This window comes from Cloeon dipterum, chromosome 3 (genome assembly GCF_949628265.1).
Source record: "Cloeon dipterum chromosome 3, ieCloDipt1.1, whole genome shotgun sequence".
Lineage (NCBI taxonomy): Eukaryota > Metazoa > Arthropoda > Insecta > Ephemeroptera > Baetidae > Cloeon > Cloeon dipterum.
In genome coordinates this window covers 5,456,247-5,480,685 of record NC_088788.1, presented here as the reverse complement: position 1 = coordinate 5,480,685, position 24,439 = coordinate 5,456,247, and the positions used below count along the sequence as shown (strand labels likewise).

The 24,439-nt window shown below is 41.1% G+C and overlaps 2 protein-coding genes and 1 long non-coding RNA gene across 20 annotated transcripts; 1 reads left to right on the top strand and 2 right to left on the bottom strand.

Moving 5' to 3' along the window:
- Positions 1-536: 536 nt before the first annotated feature.
- LOC135940562 (PR domain zinc finger protein 10-like) lies at positions 537-24,439 on the bottom strand. 3 transcript variants are annotated; one of them, XM_065485491.1, is made up of 8 exons: positions 24,285-24,439; positions 3,521-3,698; positions 3,350-3,462; positions 3,192-3,288; positions 3,071-3,129; positions 2,629-2,953; positions 2,391-2,570; positions 537-1,429 (listed from the first exon to the last, which is right to left on the bottom strand). In XM_065485491.1, the coding sequence occupies exons 1-8, from the start codon at positions 24,296-24,298 to the stop codon at positions 917-919; spliced, it is 1,479 nt and encodes a 492-aa protein (XP_065341563.1). In that variant the 5' UTR covers positions 24,299-24,439; the 3' UTR covers positions 537-916. The 3 variants fall into 3 exon arrangements, with proteins under 3 accessions (XP_065341563.1, XP_065341564.1, XP_065341565.1); XM_065485492.1 differs by having other exon boundaries at positions 2,629-2,950; XM_065485493.1 differs by having other exon boundaries at positions 24,281-24,380.
- Positions 4,160-10,518, top strand: LOC135940606 (farnesyl pyrophosphate synthase-like). Of its 15 annotated transcripts, none has more exons than XM_065485575.1 (12): positions 4,164-4,416; positions 4,479-4,571; positions 4,680-5,515; positions 5,602-6,495; positions 6,582-7,133; positions 7,220-7,935; positions 8,022-8,410; positions 8,457-8,648; positions 8,705-8,869; positions 8,919-9,053; positions 9,792-9,907; positions 9,979-10,518. In XM_065485575.1, the coding sequence occupies exons 8-10, from the start codon at positions 8,595-8,597 to the stop codon at positions 8,997-8,999; spliced, it is 300 nt and encodes a 99-aa protein (XP_065341647.1). In that variant the 5' UTR covers positions 4,164-4,416; positions 4,479-4,571; positions 4,680-5,515; positions 5,602-6,495; positions 6,582-7,133; positions 7,220-7,935; positions 8,022-8,410; positions 8,457-8,594; the 3' UTR covers positions 9,000-9,053; positions 9,792-9,907; positions 9,979-10,518. The 15 variants fall into 15 exon arrangements, with proteins under 15 accessions (XP_065341650.1, XP_065341647.1, XP_065341638.1 ...); XM_065485566.1 differs by having other exon boundaries at positions 4,164-4,571; positions 4,680-4,877; positions 4,964-5,515; XM_065485573.1 differs by having other exon boundaries at positions 4,164-4,571; positions 4,680-4,877; positions 4,959-5,515.
- Positions 20,234-24,165, bottom strand: LOC135939596 (uncharacterized). Of its 2 annotated transcripts, XR_010574765.1 has the most exons (4): positions 23,804-24,165; positions 23,090-23,695; positions 22,771-23,003; positions 20,234-22,684 (listed from the first exon to the last, which is right to left on the bottom strand). It is a non-coding gene; the product is annotated as an uncharacterized LOC135939596 (long non-coding RNA). The 2 variants fall into 2 exon arrangements; XR_010574764.1 differs by having other exon boundaries at positions 20,234-23,003.

Here is a 24,439-nt window from a genome sequence, read left to right as displayed (position 1 = left end):
GGTGATCCAGACGGACTTGCACAAATTCCAATCCAAGATCTAGCAGTATTAAATTTAAATAATGTGACTTGGTTATTTCTATTGAAATCCGATTTTTAAGTTTGCGCTCTGCTCTCATCACTAGATTGACAGTCAACCTCGTTGGCAGCGCCTTTTCCCAAGTAATAACTTCTCATATAATGGAATAAAACAAAATTGTGACTGTCAACAACAAAATTGATGCAAAAGCCCAACCCTTTGTCAAAGGTTTATCTAGGGAAAGGCGCTGCCACAGTGAAATCAATTGATAAATTCTTGCTTTTGCCAATGCAATATGAAATTAGGGTAAAAAGAGACGTCGTCGAGGCTCCATTAAAAGCAGCAGAATTGATTGAAACCTATAACAATAAGAACGACTTACGATTAGTGGAACGCCAAGTCATATTGCTTAACCCAATTATACTCAATACAATATTTATCTAGCGCTTAAATCTCTTAAATCTACAACTATAAAGGCTATTATTATATTCATTGGCTTAATAAAAATTCAAGTCCAATAGAATTTGAAAAACACTTTAATCTGCACGTACATCATCTCTTCTGATAAATGATAATATAATTTTCCTCTCTTCTAAACAATTGGGTGGTGTCATAAATTGATAAATTATCTTTTTCCAATGCAAACTTGTTTTGCACCTGTTGGAGTGAAGGCCATTCCAAATAGTTCAAAGTATTAATATTAATTAACAAATTCAGGAAATAAAGCTTAGAATTTAAATAAATCCGTTAGCTGTCATTTAAATAATGGAAATTCATACATCCTTTTCTCAATAAACAAGTCATTGACAACAGTTTGTAAGTTCCGCAAGTAAACAAAAATTGTTTGAATACAAAATCAACAAAATGTCTTTACCACCAAGTTGCTTGGTGTTTCACCCTAGTCGAACTCATCATCGACATCAGTAGGTGAGAGTTTCTTCTTTTTGCATGGACTCACGGACACACAAGAGACCATATTGACCATTTTGATGTCCTCGCAAGTGCCATGCTGTGCATTCTTGACATGCAGTTCAACCCTCTTCTTCTTCAACTGCACCCAGTTGCACACGGAGCAAACGTAGCCAGGAATGAAGTTGAGGACTGGTGGACGCGGCACCGCATTCCTCTCGATGAACTCTGTAGAAGACCTGATCCTCTTCTTTTGGCTGTGATATTTGTCCCAGTGCGATCTGTAAGACAGCGTCCTCTGCTCAGGGAAGGTGTAGTCGCACTCGGAGCACCGGTAGTTGAATTCGCCAGTGTGAGAGGAGACGTGGTCCATGAACATGCTTAAATTTTGCATGCGCAACGGACACAGGCGACACTGGAAGGTTCCTTTCATCGGGGTCGCAATGTCCACTTCTTGCAGGGCTTTCTCCAAGGCGGCAGGCGAGAATCTCGATATCAGAACCTGAAACGATTGTTGAAAAATGATGTTCAACGCTTTTAAAAATGTTTCAGGGGGATGGAAATAAATAAAATAATATATATTTTGAAGGCGTGATTTCATATACTGGCAATTTTGGTTGAAAAATGAAATAAACAAAAGGATTGAATAATACTAATTGGTTTACCGGCCGAGTTATTTGATTCCAGCACTGACCACTTTAACATAAACATTAAAAAGTAAAATTTAAAACAGAGCTTCCACAAATAATAGATTTTGTCCTGAAAATGATCAAATTCCAGGTAAATGTTATAATTTTTTCAGGAAAACCTGATATGATAAATAGCTTTCCGGGAAATTCTGGCTCGCTCGTCATTACACGATAATCTCAAAAATTTTTAATGTGGAGGAAAAGGTGTCAAATTACGTTTTTAAATAAATTAACAATAATCACATTTTTCTTGCTTGCCTTCCGTGGTGCATTTTTATCAAATTTTTACCACCTGAGCAGTTTCAGACGAATTTGGAAATTTGGAGGTCGATTGGACATTGGACGCGATTATTGGTATTGAAATTTGGAAGACTTAAATTATTTTGCATTCCTTTTCTATCAACTTTTTAACCAATGAGGCTAAACTGAGCAAAATGGCTAATTAACTGATCTTATATTTTAAATAAAAATGAATTTTTATACAGCAAAATTTTGTTTCCCCTTTAAGGGCACTTTCCGCAGGATACTTTGTGGTAACCCCCTTTAGGACACAGTATGGCACTCTCAAATGGCATAAATAGCAAATTTTACACAACAGGAAACAGGAACACAAGACAAGTCCTTGAATTTGGTCAGGGCAGTGTGATCGATTAAATAAAACCTAAACAAAAATTGTATGTGGAAGGACGGGGTCTCTATAAATAGTTTCAACTTCATTGATAAACAGCACAAAGATAAATTTGCAATTTTGCATACATCATATTTATTAATTACCTCTGTGTTTGGATGTTTGGATTTGTAGTGCTTCGTAATAGCACCAAAATTCAAGTAGCTACAGCTGCAGACCAGGCACTCAACCCTTCCACCATCTTTACTTTCATCATAAAAGTATGCAACATTGTGCAAGTTGTAATTTTTCATTTCAGGCTCAATTTTCAATGAACTGATCTCGTCCTGGAATTGACAAAAAAAAGTTAGAGTTTACAATTTTGCGATTCAGTTAGGCATTCACCTTGGTCTTGATTGGGGGCTGCTGCTGCTGCTGTTCTGGCTGTAGCGGCTGCTGCTGTTGTTGTTGTTGCGGCTGCTGATTTGGTAGTTGCTGTGGCTGCGTCTCGGGCACATTTTGGACGTCATCTTCCGAGTCAGAAACGAGATCAATTTCTTCGATTCTTGCGGCTGTTGGTGATAACGCCTCTACTGAAGTGTTTTTGTCAGGTGTGTTTTCAGTTGTGATCGTGCATCCGGAGATCAGCAGCTGAGATTTTGGGGGTGACATCAAAGCATCATTTGTTCCTGCTTTCCCCGTGGCCAGAATTGAAGCAACTCCGCTACTGCTAGAAATTGACAAGGAAATTTTAAAAAATGCAACTTTTATTTAATTTAATTTGTGTTGGAGCTTGAAATTATTTCTTAAAAAAGACAGAGAGGAAGTGAAAAATTAATATATTTACAGTGATGAAGGTGTGGAGGGGCCTGCTGACGGAACTTCTTGCTTGTGGGCATCCACAGACTAAAATTAAAATTAGAAATGAAAAACCTTCCTGTCCAAAGAATAATAATCAGTTGAAATACCCTTGAATTATACAGTGACTGTGGTTCTATTTTCTCCATCAGCTGTTTGATGCCTTCGTTTATTGTGTTGGATACAGCAATCATTTTCTCATCAATTCTGCAAAGAAACAAACAAAATTAACTCTACGCACTTTCCCTCATAAGGATTGAAGCCTTACTCGATTTGAGAAATTTCAAGCCTCTTACACAAAATCAAATCCATGGCAGACTTTGTTCGGCCCCAATAATTCTCCAGCTCGGAGAGCAGCGTAGAGCAATTTGCCTTCAATTTCTATGCAGAACACGTGAAATAAGAATGTGAATAAAAAGTTTTGACATTTCAATATTACCAGCAAATGACTTTCTCGGTAACGTTTCAATTCCGACGGGGCTGGGTTGTATCTGATTGTGATGTTTTTCAGCAGCTCAAACTCCTCAAACTGCTCTTTCAATTCAGCCCTTGTTTTGACCGCTTCAGGGCGACCATCCATTTTTTCATTTGCTTGTCCTATTTTGGCTTGCCTGAAACTACAAATTATAATTTTTTATAGATAGCGCTTTTAAACATAATAATTGCACTGAGCTAAAGAATTTAACAAAAACGTTGACATAAACTTGGATTCAAGCATTTCAGATGTTTTTTTTATTGAGAATTGAGAACATCACTTATGGAAGTACATATGTATGAGTTGTTTAAATTTTAGCTGTCCCAATCCTTTGTTAATTGAGGGCAAAGAGATGGGAATGATTTTATACATGGATGATTGAAAAAATACTTGCAAAATTTTTTTTTAATTGGAAGACATACATACATACATATAGATACATGCCAAATAATTATGAAACTAATAACGATACGGAATGTCCATGACCATAATGTAAAAAACGTTCAGCATGTCGAGAATGTCTACATTATGTACATTCATCTTATGTATGGATTACATTAAGAATAAAGCTATTCACACCAGATTTGGTGCGAGCAATGTTTTCAATTTGCTATTCGCACCAGGAGCTGGTGCGAACAAGAATTTTCAATTTGCTATTCGCGCCAGGTCCTGGTGCGAACTGCCCTCCCAGGTAACTATTCGCACCAGGTGGTAGGGGTGCATTTGAAGCACGTGTTGGCGCACCTGGTGCGAATAATTTTGCACAGGTATCTGTTCGCGCCATATTTGAGAGGGGAACTAGATACGATGACGTCATAACATTATTCGTGAAATGAGGAACGTTCAGCTTCCTTTTGGCGGTGAATTTTTACAAAATGGCGGACAAACGCAAACGGCGTAGTTACGCTCCTCGCTTTCCCAGGTCAAAATCAGCCTTTTCAGGGTGGCAATCGCGCCTAAAGCGACCTGAATAAGTGTCATCGCATAAGAGTCGGATAGGGTGTACACGAGAAAGGTACGAAACTTTTTTATTTATTTGACCAATGATGAAAATTTAGCTAATATTCAACCATGCCATTCGCAGTTCCCAAATATTATGCTAATTCGATGTAATAATATGCAGATTCCTGAGAGCTGAACGACGCCAAGGTCAATGGGCAGGCGCCGCTATGAAAATTTTTGCGGAGCAGAGATACGCAGTGGCTGATGGGCAGGCGCCGTCATGGAGTCACCTGAGAGGAGGCCGACGCTTTTCCCATCCGCAGGCGCTGCCATCCAGATGGCTTGAGTGAAAGCGACCCTGGCTCCAGTGGCAATCACCGTAATGCAGTTGAATTATATTTTTCTTCCATTGATTCGTGAATTAAATCTTTGAAACCATTTATAATAATTTATTTGTCAGTGCAGTTGCCACCATTGAGTCTTCTGAGAGGTGTTGCACCCTGGCTGCGAGTGCTGGCGCCGCCGTGGGTGATGGGCAGGCGCCGCTATGAAAATTTTCCGGAGCAGAGCTACGCAGTGACTGATGGGCAGGCGCCGTCATGGAGGCACCTGAGAGGAGGCCGACGCTTTTCCCATCCGCAGGCGCTGCCATCCAGATGGCTTGAGTGAAAGCGACCCTGGCTCCAGTGGCAATCACCGTAATGCAGTTGAATTATATTTTTCTTCCATTGATTCGTGAATTAAATCTTTGAAACCATTTATAATAATTTATTTGTCAGTGCAGTTGCCACCATTGAGTCTTCTGAGAGGTGTTGCACCCTGGCTGCGAGTGCTGGCGCCGCCGTGGGTGATGGGCAGGCGCCGCTATGAAAATTTTCCGGAGCAGAGCTACGCAGTGACTGATGGGCAGGCGCCGTCATGGAGGCACCTGAGAGGAGGCCGACGCTTTTCCCATCCGCAGGCGCTGCCATCCAGATGGCTTGAGTGAAAGCGACCCTGGCTCAAGTGGCAATCACCGTAATGCAGTTGAATTATATTTTTCTTCCATTCATTCGTGAATTAAATCTTTGAAACCATTTATAATAATTTATTTGTCAGTGCAGTTGCCACCATTTGAGTCTTCTGAGAGGTGTTGTACCCTGGCCGCGAGTGCTGGCGCCGCCGTGGCTGATTGGCAGGCACCGCTATGAAAATTTTCCGGAGCAGAGCTACGCAGTGACTGATGGGGAGGCGCCGCCATGGAGTCACCTGAGAGGTGTTGCACCCTGGCTGCGAGTGCTGGCGCCGCCGTGGGTGATGGGCAGGCGCCGCTATGAAAATTTTCCGGAGCAGAGCTACGCAATGACTGATGGGCAGGCGCTGCTATGTAAATTCTCCGGAGCAGAGATACGCAGTGGCTGATGGGCAGGCGTTCCCATGGAGTCACCTGAGAGGTGTTGCACCCTGGCTGCGAGTGCTGGCGCCGCCGTGGGTGATGGGCAGGCGCCGCTATGAAAATTTTCCGGAGCAGAGCTACGCAATGACTGATGGGCAGGCGCTGCTATGTAAATTCTCCGGAGCAGAGATACGCAGTGGCTGATGGGCAGGCGTTCCCATGGAGTCACCTGAGAGGTGTTGCACCCTGGCTGCGAGTGCTGGCGCCGCCGTGGGTGATGGGCAGGCGCCGCTATGAAAATTTTCCGGAGCAGAGGTACGCAATGACTGATGGGCAGGCGCTGCTATGTAAATTCTCCGGAGCAGAGATACGCAGTGGCTGATGGGCAGGCGTTCCCATTGAGTCTTCTGAGAGGTGTTGTACCCTGGCCGCGAGTGCTGGCGCCGCCGTGGGTGATGGGCAGGCGCCGCTATGAAAATTTTCCGGAGCAGAGCTACGCAGTGACTGATGGGCAGGCGCCGCCATGGAGTCACCTGAGAGGAGGCCGACGCTTTTCCCATCCGCAGGCGCTGCCATCCAGATGGCTTGAGTGAAAGCGACCCTGGCTCAAGTGGCAATCACCGTAATGCAGTTGAATTATATTTTTCTTCCATTCATTCGTGAATTAAATCTTTGAAACCATTTATAATAATTTATTTGTCAGTGCAGTTGCCACCATTGAGTCTTCTGAGAGGTGTTTTACCCTGGCCGCGAGTGCTGGCGCCGCCGTGGGTGATGGGCAGGCGCCGCTATGAAAATTTTCCGGAGCAGAGCTACGCAGTGACTAATGGGCAGGCGCCGTCATGGAGGCACCTGAGAGGAGGCCGACGCTTTTCCCATCCGCAGGCGCTGCCATCCAGATGGCTTGAGTGAAAGCGACCCTGGCTCCAGTGGCAATCACCGTAATGCAGTTGAATTATATTTTTCTTCCATTGATTCGTGAATTAAATCTTTGAAACCATTTATAATAATTTATTTGTCAGTGCAGTTGCCACCATTGAGTCTTCTGAGAGGTGTTGCACCCTGGCTGCGAGTGCTGGCGCCGCCGTGGGTGATGGGCAGGCGCCGCTATGAAAATTTTCCGGAGCAGAGCTACGCAGTGACTGATGGGCAGGCGCCGTCATGGAGGCACCTGAGAGGAGGCCGACGCTTTTCCCATCCGCAGGCGCTGCCATCCAGATGGCTTGAGTGAAAGCGACCCTGGCTCAAGTGGCAATCACCGTAATGCAGTTGAATTATATTTTTCTTCCATTCATTCGTGAATTAAATCTTTGAAACCATTTATAATAATTTATTTGTCAGTGCAGTTGCCACCATTTGAGTCTTCTGAGAGGTGTTGTACCCTGGCCGCGAGTGCTGGCGCCGCCGTGGCTGATTGGCAGGCACCGCTATGAAAATTTTCCGGAGCAGAGCTACGCAGTGACTGATGGGGAGGCGCCGCCATGGAGTCACCTGAGAGGTGTTGCACCCTGGCTGCGAGTGCTGGCGCCGCCGTGGGTGATGGGCAGGCGCCGCTATGAAAATTTTCCGGAGCAGAGCTACGCAATGACTGATGGGCAGGCGCTGCTATGTAAATTCTCCGGAGCAGAGATACGCAGTGGCTGATGGGCAGGCGTTCCCATGGAGTCACCTGAGAGGTGTTGCACCCTGGCTGCGAGTGCTGGCGCCGCCGTGGGTGATGGGCAGGCGCCGCTATGAAAATTTTCCGGAGCAGAGGTACGCAATGACTGATGGGCAGGCGCTGCTATGTAAATTCTCCGGAGCAGAGATACGCAGTGGCTGATGGGCAGGCGTTCCCATTGAGTCTTCTGAGAGGTGTTGTACCCTGGCCGCGAGTGCTGGCGCCGCCGTGGGTGATGGGCAGGCGCCGCTATGAAAATTTTCCGGAGCAGAGCTACGCAGTGACTGATGGGCAGGCGCCGCCATGGAGTCACCTGAGAGGAGGCCGACGCTTTTCCCATCCGCAGGCGCTGCCATCCAGATGGCTTGAGTGAAAGCGACCCTGGCTCAAGTGGCAATCACCGTAATGCAGTTGAATTATATTTTTCTTCCATTCATTCGTGAATTAAATCTTTGAAACCATTTATAATAATTTATTTGTCAGTGCAGTTGCCACCATTGAGTCTTCTGAGAGGTGTTTTACCCTGGCCGCGAGTGCTGGCGCCGCCGTGGGTGATGGGCAGGCGCCGCTATGAAAATTTTCCGGAGCAGAGCTACGCAGTGGCTGATGGGCAGGCGTTCCCATGGAGTCACCTGAGAGGTGTTGCACCCTGGCTGCGAGTGCTGGCGCCGCCGTGGGTGATGGGCAGGCGCCGCTATGAAAATTTTCCGGAGCAGAGCTACGCAATGACTGATGGGCAGGCGCCGCTATGAAAATTTTCTGGAGCAGAGCTACGCAGTGGCTCATGGGCAGGCGCCGCCATGCACATCCGGAGCATTTAATTTCGGAGAACATCCGGCTCACTCATTGTCAGATGCTTGGCTGGTGCATCAAAATGGTGAATTTTTTTTCATTAAATTTCATTTAATTGTGGATATAATCAGTCCCAAGCGTTCTTTCTGGTGATGAACGACTCGGAGACGTGACAGGGCTGGCCCTGCTGGAACCGCAAGAACAACCTGGGTTTGGCGACAATCAACGACGGTTTCCTGCTCAAAAGCGGTATCTACCAGCTGCTCAGGATGCATTTCCGGGTCAAACCCTACTACGTCAACCTCATTGAACTCTTCCACGACGTCAGTTTCGACAATTTCCGATTAAAACAAGTTACTTACCTCCAATTTACGTTCAGGTGGCGCTCAAGATCAGCATTGCCACAGTCTGGACCTTCTGTCGTCTATTTGGCCAAAAACCTGACCTGGAGATATCCTACATGAAGCGGTACAACACGATTGTCAAGTACAAGACTGCCCACTGCTCCTTCCTACTTGAAATGGGACAATTCTTCCAAGTGCAGGTTATTATTTCTTAATCAGAGGACCTTCAGGGCTTATGAAAATTTTGAGGATGACTACCTGGACTGCTTCGGAGACCCTGACGTGACCGGAAAGGTTGGAATGGACATCAAGGACGGAAAGTGTCCCTGACTGTCGGTCGTCGCACTGTAGTGGTGCACGCCAAAGCAGAGGAATGTCATGGCGGTCAGTAAAATGATGTAAAAAGGCAAAAAAATTCAACCGCACTTGGCCCCACCTCACATGCCGGATGTGTTGAATTTATGACACTGCCAATCGATTCTATAAGTTAGGTAGATGAATAAAACGGTTTAAACGTTAAAAAATTATTTATTGGACCATATATTAAGCCTTAAATCCAGTTTGGGAGGGGGGCCCAGTGTGGTTATTCGACTTTTGAGCGCTGTATCGCGGTCAAAAGACTTAACAACTCCTTAGAATGGGTCTAGAACACGACTTTCATGCGTTTAACTAATTATAACCCGATTCCACTCCACACTTAGTCCCCCCTCCAAGTGTGGTTTTGCCAAAAGTGGCTATCTTTTGAGCAGTTTTGGAACATATTAGACTTACATGGCTTAAACTATTCATTTGGGATACTTTTTCAAATTGCGCCTCCAGCACGTGAAATGGGGTCAAGTGTGGTTTTATGACTTTTGAGCGACGTACTGTGGTGAATGGAATCCACGACTCCTTTAAATGTATTCTTAATACGTTTTAAATGTTTTTCCCTTTTACAACCCCAATTCTACCCCACACAGTCCCCACCCAAAGTGTGGAGCTGTTAAAATTAGGCTTGTATTGAGCGTGCCAAGAACAATTTATACCCAAATGCCCAAAATTGACTGTTTCGGACGACGTTTTAATTGTGAATAGTGAATTTAATTGGTGCAACCATTAATATTCATGTTAATGGCAGTTCAGGCGCTTTTATGGAGTCTCCTGAGAGGAGGGTGACGCTGGCCTCATCCGCAGGCGCTGCCATTTAGAATGCTTGTGAGAAAGCGACCCTGGCTCGAGTGGCAATCACCGTAAATCAGGTAAAATTTTAATATTTAATTAAATAGAGAAGTAAAGTCTTTGCAACCATTCATATTCTTGTTATTGGCAGTGAAGGTGTCACTATGGAGTCTCCTGAAAGGTGCTTCACCCTGGGACAAGGGCAGGCGCTACCATATTGATGCTTCCTGTGAGAATACTGATATCGTCTGTGATGGGCAGGGGCAGACACTGCCATGCAGAGAGACGTGAGTGATGAGCTGGTGCCGTAATTGAGAATCCTGAATAAAGAGTGACGCTATGCGTGTTGTGGTGAAGTGCTATAATGCAGAGTGATGCCAAGAAAGAATTTGAAGTATAGTCTATAGTCAAATACGTTAAATACCAAAATAATCCTGGTAAAATCACTGGAGAAAATTTTAGTAATGATAATTTTATAAGCATCTTTTAGATTCAAATTTGGTTTATTACGGATCTTTTATGTACTGTTAAATTTAATCATACTTGAACACTAATAGTTGCATCAACTGTAGATGTCTTTCTATGCGATAATAAAATATATGGTTGTTAATTGTGCAATAGCTTTTATGAATGAAAACTTTGAACGTTCAATTCCGAAAATTTAATAAAATCTTTGTGCAAATCATCTACACACACGCTTGTTCATGAATACTTGAGGTTCCCTCTTAAAAAAATGAGTTTTTAGTTATGACAAACGCGTCAAAGTGATGTGTTAGCGTTAACGCCATTAATTTATATGAATATTTAATACAAAAATCAGCTGACACATAGTAGGGGCAGTCTATTTTGCAAAATATTAACTCGTTTCTTCATGAATCTTTAAGCTATTAAAGCCTCTAACGTAGGTATAGCAATGGATGTCGTGTTGTTATCTCATTTCTTGCTGTTCTAAAAATTGAAGAAAAGACGACATATATTTAACTTTTTTAGTGGCTTTACTGAAATTTGTAGTTGAAAGAAAGTAACTCTCTAAAGTGTTCTATATATGATGATGAATTTGTAAATCATAGTGTCAAATAATGAATGATCTAGTATTTGTTGTCTATATTTATTATCAAATGTCTTTAATATTTATCAATGTCATCGCAGTAACCAGATGGACCTAATGTTAATAATTGCAATATTAAGACTACCAAATCCTTTGGAAATATAGTGACTTATGTTTTAAAAATGTGAGATATTGTTCTGAGCTTAATGCGCAGCTTTGTCAGATGCATGAGTTGCTCAAGAAGTGCAAGTTGAGACATGTTCACAGGAGGAAACTTCCTTTGTATAATATCATTCCGATTTATATTCTCTTGGTGCCTACTACGACGTTGAGACATAAAATTTTGCATCGGGGAGTTATGGTGAATTTAACTTAGAAGAAAGTCATGTCTCTACAACTTGGAGAAACGTTTGACACCTACGATGGACTCATTAGGAGGATTCGCGAATTGGAAGACGCAACCTCATGCAAATATCCAATTTTCCGTAGCAGCAACATCGCCAGGCTACCATTGAGTGCTAGTTTAGAGAAAAGGGAAGCAAATGATGCAGCTCGAGCTAGGCTAAAAATCACAAACGCTTTATTTGCATGTATACACTACGGAGACGTACGAGAAAACAAAAATGCCACAGGAACCCGTCCAAATCAAAGGTAATAAATCATCTACGTAAAATGAATGATTAGATTTTTATTTTTTCTGGATTAGACTAATGGACTTTGGGGATTAACAACTTTTATATGAAAAAACGAGAAATTATGGATATAAATTTGTAGATAATAGAGATCATAAGATAAGCATGCTAATGTATTTTAATAATAAAATAAAATTTTCTAGAAAGGTTGGAATTTTTTCAAAAATCTTATTACTCGGTACGCATACGCGTTTAAAATTTATTTTGACTAATTTAATTCTAATATTATGTTTGCCATTTGTCTACAGAGTGTGTGGCATATCTCATGAATATGCAAATAATTATTTTTGATAATAAAAAAACGGGCCAAAGTAAATTGTTGGTAAATTGGTTGACATGCTATATTTATTAAACCAATTTCAATATTTTTCCACTTGTTGGGATTCAAAATATTTCATAGTTAATACCACTTTTAGTATTGTATTATATTGTAATATAATGCAAGTTATAGAGTTATAGTTTCCGCTATCTTTTTGTATTTAGTCAAAATAGTTGCACATTACTTTTGAGGGGTTTTAAAATATCTATTCTAACCTCTTTACGTTTCTAGCACGTACAAGAAGGGTTGTCCGGCGTATTTCAAAGTCGGGACATTCAAAGGGAAACTCAGGATCACTGACCTGAATATTCACAAGCATGAAAACCACAAAGTAGACCCTGGCACATACAGATTCTACCCAGGAAAAAGACAGCTTGACGAGCAACAGAAAAACAAAGTCGGTGAGATGGTGAGCCTTGGCGTTGGATCCATGAAGATCAGAGAAGTGATCGCCAAAGAAACAGGGAAATCCATCCTGCCCAAAGATATTGCAAATATCAAGTACGATACATTAATAATTGTTAATGGGTGATATGCTTTCCAGTTCTTGAACTTATCAACTTAAAAATATGCATGATATTAATATATATTAATTAGTAATCAAAATTTTTAACGACCAGACACTTGTTTTTCACTCTGTAAATTTTCACTCCGTAGTGGAAAAAATCAAACTTAGGACTTTTAAACTATTAAACAAAAGATTAAAAGTACAAAAATTGATTGTTTGTCCACTATGGAATAAAAGTTTTGAGGTATCTTCAAATCTTGTGTATTAAGAAGACGTCACTTTCTAAACAGATATTTTTAAAATGAATATTGCTATTTTGTGTATATTATTGCCCAAGATAAAAAATAGTGTTTTTATTTTGTTTTTAGGCAACACATCAGACTTGATGAAATGACAAAATTCAGTGAACTCACCAAGGACAAGAGGGAATTAGCACTAGCGGTAGAATTCCTGCAGCAACAAAAGGATGCTGACCCTGCAGGTGATATGAATACATTATTTACATTTTCTGATAAAAAGCATTTATGATAGAATTTGATTACGTTTCATAAGATCCAAAATCTGTTATTTTGGAACGAGTTTCCAATATCTTAAATATAATATTGAACCAGGAGTATTTAAGATTTCGTATTATATCAAAATATCCAGTTTCATGACAAAAATAATATAAATAAAAAAAATTGAATTAGTGCAATCACCCAATGAAAAAAAACAAATTGCAAAAACTTAAAAAACTTGTCATATTTCCCTAACAAAAAATTTTCGTCTAAAAATAGTCCAAACATGGGCGTAACTGTGGCAAAATGATCTTAAACGTGCCAAAGTTGGGGCAGAAACGGCACTAAACACCAAATCCAGCTCCAAATCCCGAGTTTTCACTAAACTGGCATAAACAAGTCTGCCAAAATTGGTCAAACCATGTAAACGCTAAAATGCAGTTATATGTATTAACAGACTTCACAAAACTATAACAAACTGGCTGCGAGTCTGATAGTTTAGAATAGTTTCAAAACTTCAACTTTTTACAATTTAATATAATATAATTTAGTTCAATAAAATATATTAAATAATGAAATTTAATTGAATTTTTAATATTCTTGAATTATTATTATAAATGTACACATATCAAAAAAGGTTAACTTTAATGTCTTTTAAGAGAAATAATAATTTAATTTAATAAACAAATCGATTAATATAAAAAATATTTTTAAACTCGCAGCTATGCAACCTGCGTTGCAGTTTTGCGCCACAGACATGCCTATATTGTCAGTCAGTAAGAGGGTGTCAAGGAGTGTTAAATTTTAAGATGGTTCGAAATAATGGCCTGCAGGATGCGTTAGTGTTGCCGTCCGTCGCTTCAATCTCTCTTTTTAATATTACGGGGCAGCGAGGTTGGTTTCTCCAGCCGGCACAATACATTCGTTCGCGCTACATGAACAAAGCGCGGTAACAGCGGGATGCCAGGCGAGGGAAGAGGGTCAAATAGCCTCCTCGCAACAAAAGAGACTAAAAGAAAAAATCAAGTCGACCAAAGCTCCAAGTTAAGGATTTTACACACTCTGGCAATGAGTGATTTTTTACGATTGATTAAAAAATATTAAATATGATTAATTCTAATACTCGTAATCTCATTTTGAATATTATTATTGAACATATTATGGTTGTGTCCAACGCCCTATTTATGACAATTGAGTAGGAGCCGAGTTGCATATTAAAAAATTTTATTTTCTAAAGGAGAATCCTGAATTAGTTTCATTACCGCAACAATGCTTTCGTTAGAGTGAAATTTTTAAAATTTACGACTTGCTATTTTGTTGCTGTGCACTGTGCAGTGCACCTTTCCAGCATGCCTGAATTAATTTTACGAACGGCATTTCTAGCGTTCAATTTGCTGGCAATCTGCAAGGAAATAAATAGCAGCAGGCAATCCCTTCAATAATAAAATCTTGATTGTTATTTGAAATGCCAGATTTACCAAAATCGGTTTGATTATTTAATTTAAAAATTTCCATCGTGTTGACCAATGGCTGCACGCGCGCGCGGCAGCCTCTTATTCTCGTGAAACGCACTGCTAGGCGCGGCAAAGACACGCCGCGCACTAAAAATTTACGTATAATTTAGAAAAAGAAGCTCGCAATTAAGGTTTGAGCCCTACACTATAGCTTAAAAATAAGTGTATCATTTAACGAAATTAAAGGTGAATTTTAAATATTATTTATTGCGCTTGGTACTTATCAAAATCGGATTTAAAGTTTGAATAATTCATTAAAATTTGAAATATTTGAAGAAAAATATTGCTTCATGCATACAAAAATTGTAACAATTTAAGTTAACATGTAATGTTGTCAAACCACTCTTACTCCATTTGGATTGACTCTTTTTTAAAATAATTGTAAAAATGACGTTTTTTATGAATATCTTCGCTCCTGTTGGATTTAGCTAAATGTTGAAAATAACTTAAAACGTTAAGAATATAAAATGAAATAAAACGTTTCAAATTCGAAGTGTCTACGTTGATTAACACCGGAGTTACGAATTTTTAGATTTTGAAGAAAAAATCTGTGTCTGCTCTTGAGTGAGAGCAAAGCGGCTTGCACGAGAGCGTTGGTTTTATTCGAAATATCAATTTGGCCCAATTTCCTCGTTCTCTATCACATTGATTTAGGTGATATTTTCACACAAGATTTATATCAAAATTCTCTATCAAAAAGTTCCTATCAACTTTATTGAAAAAAGTTCAGACTTTTTAGTTATTTTGAATTTAATTTTTTAAAGTGAAGCTATTGGCTGTTTTAGTAGATTCAAAAAAGCATACAAAATTTTGCGAACAGCACGAATAAGTGGGAACAAAATTCAAGGGTTGTTTTCTCAATCCTTATGCTACTCAACTAAAAAATAATTAAAAATACTAAAAAATCGGGACGAACATGAAAAGCTGTCGGGCTTAATATCTTTGCAATAAGCTATTGGATTAACACCATTTTAGTCAATTTGAGTTTCAATTCGAATTTGGAAACGACTAATAATAATTTTATCAACCTCCGAGGTCAAGGTCAGCCGCTGCCCTCTTGACAAATTCTATGCCCTTATTTTTTTTAATATTTGGTCACACAATAATATTTGGGCATTTTATCGAAACAGTTCTACCAGTCATATTTAAATTGAATTTTAATTAACCACTCTGGAAATAGTTGATTTTGAGATAAAATTTAACTCGAATAGCAAGCAGTGCTGGCTCGAGAAGGGAGATGCACTTGTCACTTCGTGCGGCTCTTGGCCCGCTCGCCTGCATCTCGCAGCGGGTGAAAGCCGAGAGCGGAACAAAAGGCTCTGTTTCGCCGCGCATCTGGCGCATTGTGATTGCAGGCAAATCGGCCTAAAAGCGGGCACTCGCCTCATCGAGGGGTGTTTGAGGGAATAAAAATTTTTTCAGGGATGTACCGGCCGGCCGGATGCAACAGCACCACTCAAGGCAGTTGCTTTCATTGAGTTGCACGAAGCAAGATGTGTGTGTATCGAAGCCGGCCTCCCGCGTTTTGCCGGGTCAGTTTTAGCGCGCAAAAAAATGGTTCCGCAGAAGAGCATACAACGCCAGGCTTCTCTTCAAGGTAAGAACTTTTCACCAATTGCACTTAAAAATTATTTTGAGCTTTGCCCTGAACAGAAAGGAGAAGAAAGAAAATTTCGTTTTGCGCCGCTCATCGCACCCGCGCCGGGTTGCACTTCGCGGAGCCACCGCGGCCCGGCAGCAGACCCAGCTACGCTCCTATCTGAACCCTGACCGGCCGACCCTGGGACCCTACCCTGACGAGAAGGTAAAAAACCCCCGTGTTTTTAATTGCACTGTCAGAATCTCCCCCCTGCCCAAAGAGAGCAGGCCCAATGGGATGTGATTATTGTCCGCCACCCGCCTACGCTCTGCCCGCCTGCACGCGCGGGCCGCGCGGCGCGCGATTTAGCTAAAATATTTAATCGGCGCTAAAATCTCTGTCGGAAGGTTGCTGGCTATTGATATGTGCACAAAACCGATGTTTGATAAAAGGGGTTGTACCAGCAATCAGCCAAAGTTGCCCGATAAGCCGCCAAAGTCTGGCCAAAGTAAAAACTCAATTAAGCATTTGATGCAACTTTACTAGAAAATTTATAATTCAATAAGGTTTTTGTTTTATAAAATAATGATAAATAAAGGCACTAGACCATTAGAATATTTTTTGCATACATATTTTCTGAATAATTTATAAAATTATTTTGATATTATTTGTGTCCATGATTTATATTTCCTCTGTTACTTACAGGTCGCTACTCATTGACGTAACGGAATACAGCCCTGAGAAAACGTGCAAACTTACTTTTCCAACAACCTGCCCAAACAACTCAAAAACTATAGAAGTAGGTGAACTTTTTTCCCTTGTGAAGAATTTCGCAAGAAAATAAATTAATGCACGTTTAATTTTTGTACGACAAATTGTTAATTATATTGCGTTAACCTCTCTGGAAAGCAGAATAAGTTTTAATTTTTAATTTATGGAACTTTATATTAAAATGCAATTATTTTTTTCAGCGTTCGTGATAGGCTGCAGCTGATTGAATTGCAAACCTGACAACATCAACGCAATAACCATCAATATGAAAAAGGAATCTCGCTACAAATGAGAGAAAATATTAGAACGACCCAAAATCAAAAGGAAATTTCTACAAAGGTAATTAAAAGGATTGCATTGATCGATAATATGTATTGCTAATGATACTAAAATATTCATAGAGCGCCAGTGTTGTGTCACTTCTTCGGCCCCAACGCGCGTGTCTGCAGACCCAAGAGCCGCAATTTATCGAAGAGCAAGGAAGACAAACCGATAGTTCCCTAATCTAGTATTGTGGCAATAATTACTCTAGTCTGAGTGGGCCCTGCCCCGATGAGCATTAAGGTGCATCCCTCGACGCTGTTCAATTCTCTTCTTCGTGCTGCATGTCGCCTGTACTTCAGATGGAGTAGGGGCCGCTGGGCTCTGTTCCTGGGCAATTAGTTTGGTGCCCATCAGTGGTTTTGCGTCGTGCTGCTCAGCTTGTTGGTTGACGGTGCCAGCCGCGCACGCAGAATAAGTGTCTGCTGTCTCGGTGCGGCGGCCAAAGCAAGGCACCGTCAACGAGCAAGCAAAGCAGCACGACGCAAAACCACCCATGAGAACCGCGAACCACCCCACGAGCAGAGCCCAGCGGCCTCTTCTTCGTCTGAAGAAGACTCTGCGTACAGGTGACATGCGGTCGGCCACGAAGAAAAGAAGTGAACAGCGTCGTGACGAGATCCACCAACTGAAGACTCAGCCCACTCCGACTAGAGTAATAGAATTGTATCTTCAATGGTAGATCAGGGAAAGCTGAGTTGCAGAGAGCCACAACAGCCTAGAAGAAATTTGATACCACTCAACGACGAGCGCGTGAAAACTGAATTGAAGTAGTGGCTAATTGAAATAAATAATAATCCAATCAATACGTGCAGCTATCATTTTGATAAATCACCTTTTCTAGTAAAGAAATAATAATATTAAAAAATAAAATGTATGCAACCCGCTTTGAATTAAGAGGGTTATGCAACCGGCAGTGCTGATCAAAGGAAGTTATATGCAACCAGCTCATCATGTTAAGTGCCGTTTCTAGCCTGAAGGGTGAAACCGGTACGAAACCGCGTTTCAGACCATTTCGGATGGTGCAATTTAAGCATAGTGTTTTGCTATACGTTTCAAACCATGTTTTGTTATATGTTTTGTTACAGTTTTGGATTAAAAATTTTTGTTAGGGTTATATGTAGATCAAGATTTATTAAAAACCTGATTTCAGGATCATACCAAGTTCTGTACGAGCCAACCGACAAATCCCAATTCAGATGCATGCTGATCATTACAAGTACCATGAAGAGGGCTTTTGCAAAATTTCCAGAGCTATTGGCAATGGATGCCACGTACAACAAGAACTCGTTTCGTCTACCGATCATGACGTTGATGGTTGTTGACGGAGAAGGACATGGACGAGTAGCGGGATACGGCATCATGATAGATGAAACAAAAGGCACCGTTACAAGCCTGCTAGCTGCATTTAAGGATGCACAAGGAGCCGCCTGTGAAAAGACAGCCACTGTTTTGGTCGACAAAGATATGTCGGAAATTTCGGCTGTGAAATCAGTTTTCCCCCCTGCTTCCATTCACCTTTGCTATTTCCACGTGTCCAAACACCTGATAGAGAGGTTGAGACTGGTAGGCGCAGAATTGAAAGAGAGCGCCAGAGAACTTGTCAACAAGTTGTTGAACAGCAAGAGTCTTGATTCCTACAATACCAGCTATTCCCAGCTACAAACTTTGCTAGGCACTAGCCATCCTTACATGGATTACTTCAACAAGAACTGGCATCCAATTGTACAGCAATGGACACCTTTTGGAAAGGCAATGACGCACAACTTCGGAGTCCGCACCACAAACCACGTGGAAAGCCACAATAGAGTACTTGGGGCAATATTAAACAAAAACTGCAACCTGAAAGAAGCCATGCAGAAAATGCTTCTGATACAGGAAAACCTCACAGCAAAGAAGGCGCATGAAGCACACGTCGATATGGCCAAAAGCAGAATTTTCAGAGGTCCTATCAAATCAGAAATGAGAGGAATTCTAGCAAATAAATGCACAGAGTTTGCTGTCAAACTTTTGGAAGGATCAGATGCAAAGTCCAAGACTGAATTGACAGAAGTAGGATACGACAAGAAACTACAAAGTTACAAAACTACAAGAATCAGCTGTACGTGTTTGCGATTCAAACAAGAGGGACTGCCCTGCAGCCACATCTTGTCATTTAGAAGGATGCAGAAAGAAGATCCTATTATTTCAATGATTGATATTCCACTTCGGTATCACCTTTTCTATCAAAACTTGGATGTGACGGCAGATGAAATAAACACTGCAACACCAGAATCGGTGGGTGTAAATATTGATATGTCAGTTATTAGAATAATTTTTAGTATGACACTAATTAAATTTTTATACAAAAAATTAAAATATCTCCCGAGAATTTTCTTCGAACTCAATATAATTTCATCACAACATCACTTTGACCCCTTTGACCCCGCTACATACCCCATAAAGCACTTAGTTTTCTAATAATTGTAATAGAAAGTCAACCAAACAATAAAAAATAGATTGAATATGTTTCAGGGCCCAAGACGAATTGTGATCCCATCTCAAGCTGCATTCACCGAGGCACAAAAGTACAACAAAGCAAGCGAAGTGTGCAAAGCCATAGCAACAGCTCTCTCAGTCATGCCAAAGAAAAAATTTGAGATGAATTTAAACAAACTATTGCAGCTAAAGGAATATATGGTTAACCAACAAGACTTTGTCATCAGTGGCACAGGAGAAGGTACTAAATTACCGATTGCAAATTGAACAATATAAAACTTATACCGATCAAAACGAAATGAAGAAGTAGTCGAAGAATCAGGGAGTTCTCAAAGTTCAGCCAATATAATAGAGTGCACAGATGACGAGGATATCACTCAAGGTGCAGGTATTCAAGAACTCTCATCGCAGAAGCACGTTGATGTAACAGAACTGACAATATCTGAAACTGACAAAAGTGTGATTGACGGTAAAGTAGCAATAGACAGATATATATGACACACATTAATTATGGTTTATAGATTCAGGTACAGAGTCCCCTAAAAGTTGCGAAACGGGACCATTAATAGACTCACAAGTGAAGCGGATTGTTGATGAGCTAGAGAAGAGCGTAGCTTATTCAGGTATTTTTTACGAATCAGTCTGGCCAAAAATTAAATCGGAGTTTAAATATTCGTTATATAAAATATTACTTAAGCCACACAATCCATAATTCTCAATTTTAGAAGACTTAAAATATTTTTACACAAAAAATATTGTCCATCTTTGATACTCTTAAACTGTTTATATTTGACTATACAATTTTAGCTGGTCCATTAAAATGCTTTCATGAATTTTTAGGAGATGCAAACCAACAGGTGACTAACATCGTGCACGATGAGACCCTTTCTGATATTTTTGAAGGTATTTTTATTTATTTAACCTTTCTACAAGTTTGACAAAAACTTTTGGTGGTAAATGAATCAAATACTATTTATTGCGTTATTTGCAGTGAGTCCCGATATGCCAACAACAAGTACGCCTATCAAATACACAGAGAAAACCGAGAAAACACCTGGTCATGATTTGGAATCGGAGGAGAACCAACATCAAGCAGGTAATATTAAATATTCAAAACTGTTGGCTTTTTAATAATTTAAAACGCAGCCAAAGAATTTGATGACATATTGGAGCAAACTTATGGCCAACAGCTGATTCAGCGTTTTCCGAGAGCAGCTGCTGAACCTCAAGGTATATAAAAAAATAACAGTGGAAATTATCTGCAGCATATAATTATTTTTCAATTAATTTTGAATCAGATAAGGCCACAACTACAAACATATTGGATTTGACAGCTGGCATGCAAAGAGGTACAGAAATCGAAGTTGTCGAAGGTAAGTCGAAAAACAAAAATACTAAAAATCTCCCAATACCAAATTATTTCTAAATGTTTTGTTGCAGCAGGTTCATACCTACAAACATTGAGCCAACCATCGACAACTGGAATCTCCAAACCAAAAGTAAGAGGAAGGCCAAAAAATCAAAAAGTAAAATCTCAACCTCTTGAGCAACTTTCAAGTGAACTACAGCGCAAAGGTATATAACCTTTATTTATAAAAGGGCAGACGTTTTGACTATTTTGTTATCAATATTTTCTAGAGCATATGAACAAAGAACTAGCGAAGCCAAAGTACAATCTTCAACAACGAGAAATTTACGAATTTTCGGAGCCAGAAGGACGACTTCCGATCCAATTGATCAACTCGTCGCTGGAAATGCTGAAAACAAAATACAGCCAAATCCAGGGACTGCATAAATTCGAGTTTGACGAGAAAGATGACAAGAAGCTCCCATACATTGAACACCCATCATCAGGCAAGATGTACTTACAGCTCTTAAGATGCAAAGAACATTGGATGTTATGCAGATATAATGGGACAACTTTTGAGTTGTTCAATTCAGTACCTGTAGCAAATCCAAAAAGAATTGAGGATGAATTTCTATTCCAACTAGCGGAGATTTGCTGTGAGCAGTCCTTGAAAGAATTGAATATTACTGTTATGAAGTGTGACACCAACTCAAGCATCACATTGAGCGGACTCTACGCTCTTGCAAACCTGGTCCAATTATTGACTAAGGGGTTTGTTGACCCCAACAAAGCATACATCACTGAAGGGATGAAACAAAACTTGGTAAAAATGTTACAAAAAAACGAGCCTATCGATTTCCCCTCGAGACCGAAGAAGGGTCCAAATGTTTCAGACTTTGTCAAAGCTGTTGTTCATGAACCACTCTATTGCGTTTGCAAAATGCCAGCCAATTTCAAACTAAAAATGCTTGAGTGTGAAAACTGTGCCACTTGGTACCATGCAGATTGCATCGGTCATCCCAAGGCAAACGATGACAGCCTGAACATGACTTTCAGAGACATGGAAGATTGGCATTGCATGAATTGTGACCATTGAACTCTGCCTTAACTTGAATTACTGATGTCAGCTTGACTGCTACTAATCTGTTCAATAAACTAAATTAAATGATTTTTCCAAACTATTTTGATGATATTACAATGTGGAGACAACACGGAATTCAAACTGATTTGAATTTTACTAAGGTATGGAGAAGTTCATTAAACAAAAGTGTTTGCATTTAAACCCAAGAATTTTATTATGGTGTAAATAAGAGGTACCTAAAATGAAAACAAAACTTAGTTAAAGTAATACTATTCGATCTAAAGCAGCATTTGAACAGCATTCAAACTCCTCATAACTAAAAATATATCCGTAAAAACAGAAGCTAACCTGACAAATAACTCAATCACAGCTAACTAAAAAATTATATCCTATTTACAATTTTAATTCGGTGATAGGAAATTTAAAAATAGCACAATACTTGGATGACTTTGATGGTGCGTCTATTTCCACTGCGTTTTGCGATGCCAGGTGAACAAGCACGGCGTCGCTCTGCATTGAGGCGCCAGGCTATCACTCAAAGTGTCTATCAACTAGGATGATCAGCACAACGGCGCCTGCCCATTAGTCACTGCGTAGCTCTGCTCCGGAAAATTTTCATAGCGGCGCCTGCCCATCACCCACGGCGGCGCCAGCACTCGCAGCCAGGGTACAACACCTCTCAGAAGACTCAATGGTGGCAACTGCACTGACAAATAAATTATTATAAATGGTTTCAAAGATTTAATTCACGAATGAATGGAAGAAAAATATAATTCAACTGCATTACGGTGATTGCCACTTGAGCCAGGGTCGCTTTCACTCAAGCCATCTGGATGGCAGCGCCTGCGGATGGGAAAAGCGTCGGCCTCCTCTCAGGTGACTCCATGGCGGCGCCTGCCCATCAGTCACTGCGTAGCTCTGCTCCGGAAATTTTTCATAGCGGCGCCTGCCCATCACCCACGGCGGCGCCAGCACTCGCGGCCAGGGTACAACACCTCTCAGAAGACTCAATGGTGGCAACTGCACTGACAAATAAATTATTATAAATGGTTTCAAAGATTTAATTCACGAATGAATGGAAGAAAAATATAATTCAACTGCATTACGGTGATTGCCACTTGAGCCAGGGTCGCTTTCACTCAAGCCATCTGGATGGCAGCGCCTGCGGATGGGAAAAGCGTCGGCCTCCTCTCAGGTGACTCCATGGCGGCGCCTGCCCATCAGTCACTGCGTAGCTCTGCTCCGGAAATTTTTCATAGCGGCGCCTGCCCATCACCCACGGCGGCGCCAGCACTCGCGGCCAGGGTACAACACCTCTCAGAAGACTCAATGGGAACGCCTGCCCATCAGCCACTGCGTATCTCTGCTCCGGAGAATTTACATAGCAGCGCCTGCCCATCAGTCATTGCGTACCTCTGCTCCGGAAAATTTTCATAGCGGCGCCTGCCCATCACCCACGGCGGCGCCAGCACTCGCAGCCAGGGTGCAACACCTCTCAGGTGACTCCATGGGAACGCCTGCCCATCAGCCACTGCGTATCTCTGCTCCGGAGAATTTACATAGCAGCGCCTGCCCATCAGTCATTGCGTAGCTCTGCTCCGGAAAATTTTCATAGCGGCGCCTGCCCATCAGCCACTGCGTATCTCTGCTCCGCAAAAATTTTCATAGCGGCGCCTGCCCATTGACCTTGGCGTCGTTCAGCTCTCAGGAATCTGCATATTATTACAGCGAATTAGCATAATATTTGGGAACTGCGAATGGCATGGTTGAATATTAGCTAAATTTTCATCATTGGTCAAATAAATAAAAAAGTTTCGTACCTTTCTCGTGTACACCCTATCCGACTCTTATGCGATGACACTTATTCAGGTCGCTTTAGGCGCGATTGCCACCCTGAAAAGGCTGATTTTGACCTGGGAAAGCGAGGAGCGTAACTACGCCGTTTGCGTTTGTCCGCCATTTTGTAAAAATTCACCGCCAAAAGGAAGCTGAACGTTCCTCATTTCACGAATAATGTTATGACGTCATCGTATCTAGTTCCCCTCTCAAATATGGCGCGAACAGATACCTGTGCAAAATTATTCGCACCAGGTGCGCCAACACGTGCTTCAAATGCACCCCTACCACCTGGTGCGAATAGTTACCTGGGAGGGCAGTTCGCACCAGGACCTGGCGCGAATAGCAAATTGAGAGTTCTTATTCGCACCAGCTCCTGGTGCGAATAGCAAATTGAAAACATTGCTCGCACCAAATCTGGTGTGAATAGCTTTATTCTTACATTAATAATATCTACATACTTACTCAAAATCCTTCATGACTCAATACATAATGCTGGTCCGAGTGGTCTGAAGAAGTTCATTACTATCAAAAATTGGCTCTTCTCACCTTCTCTTTCTCTGAATCCTTGGAACTTCCAACAAAAACACTGTGCCTCTCGCAATAAAAATGACAAATAT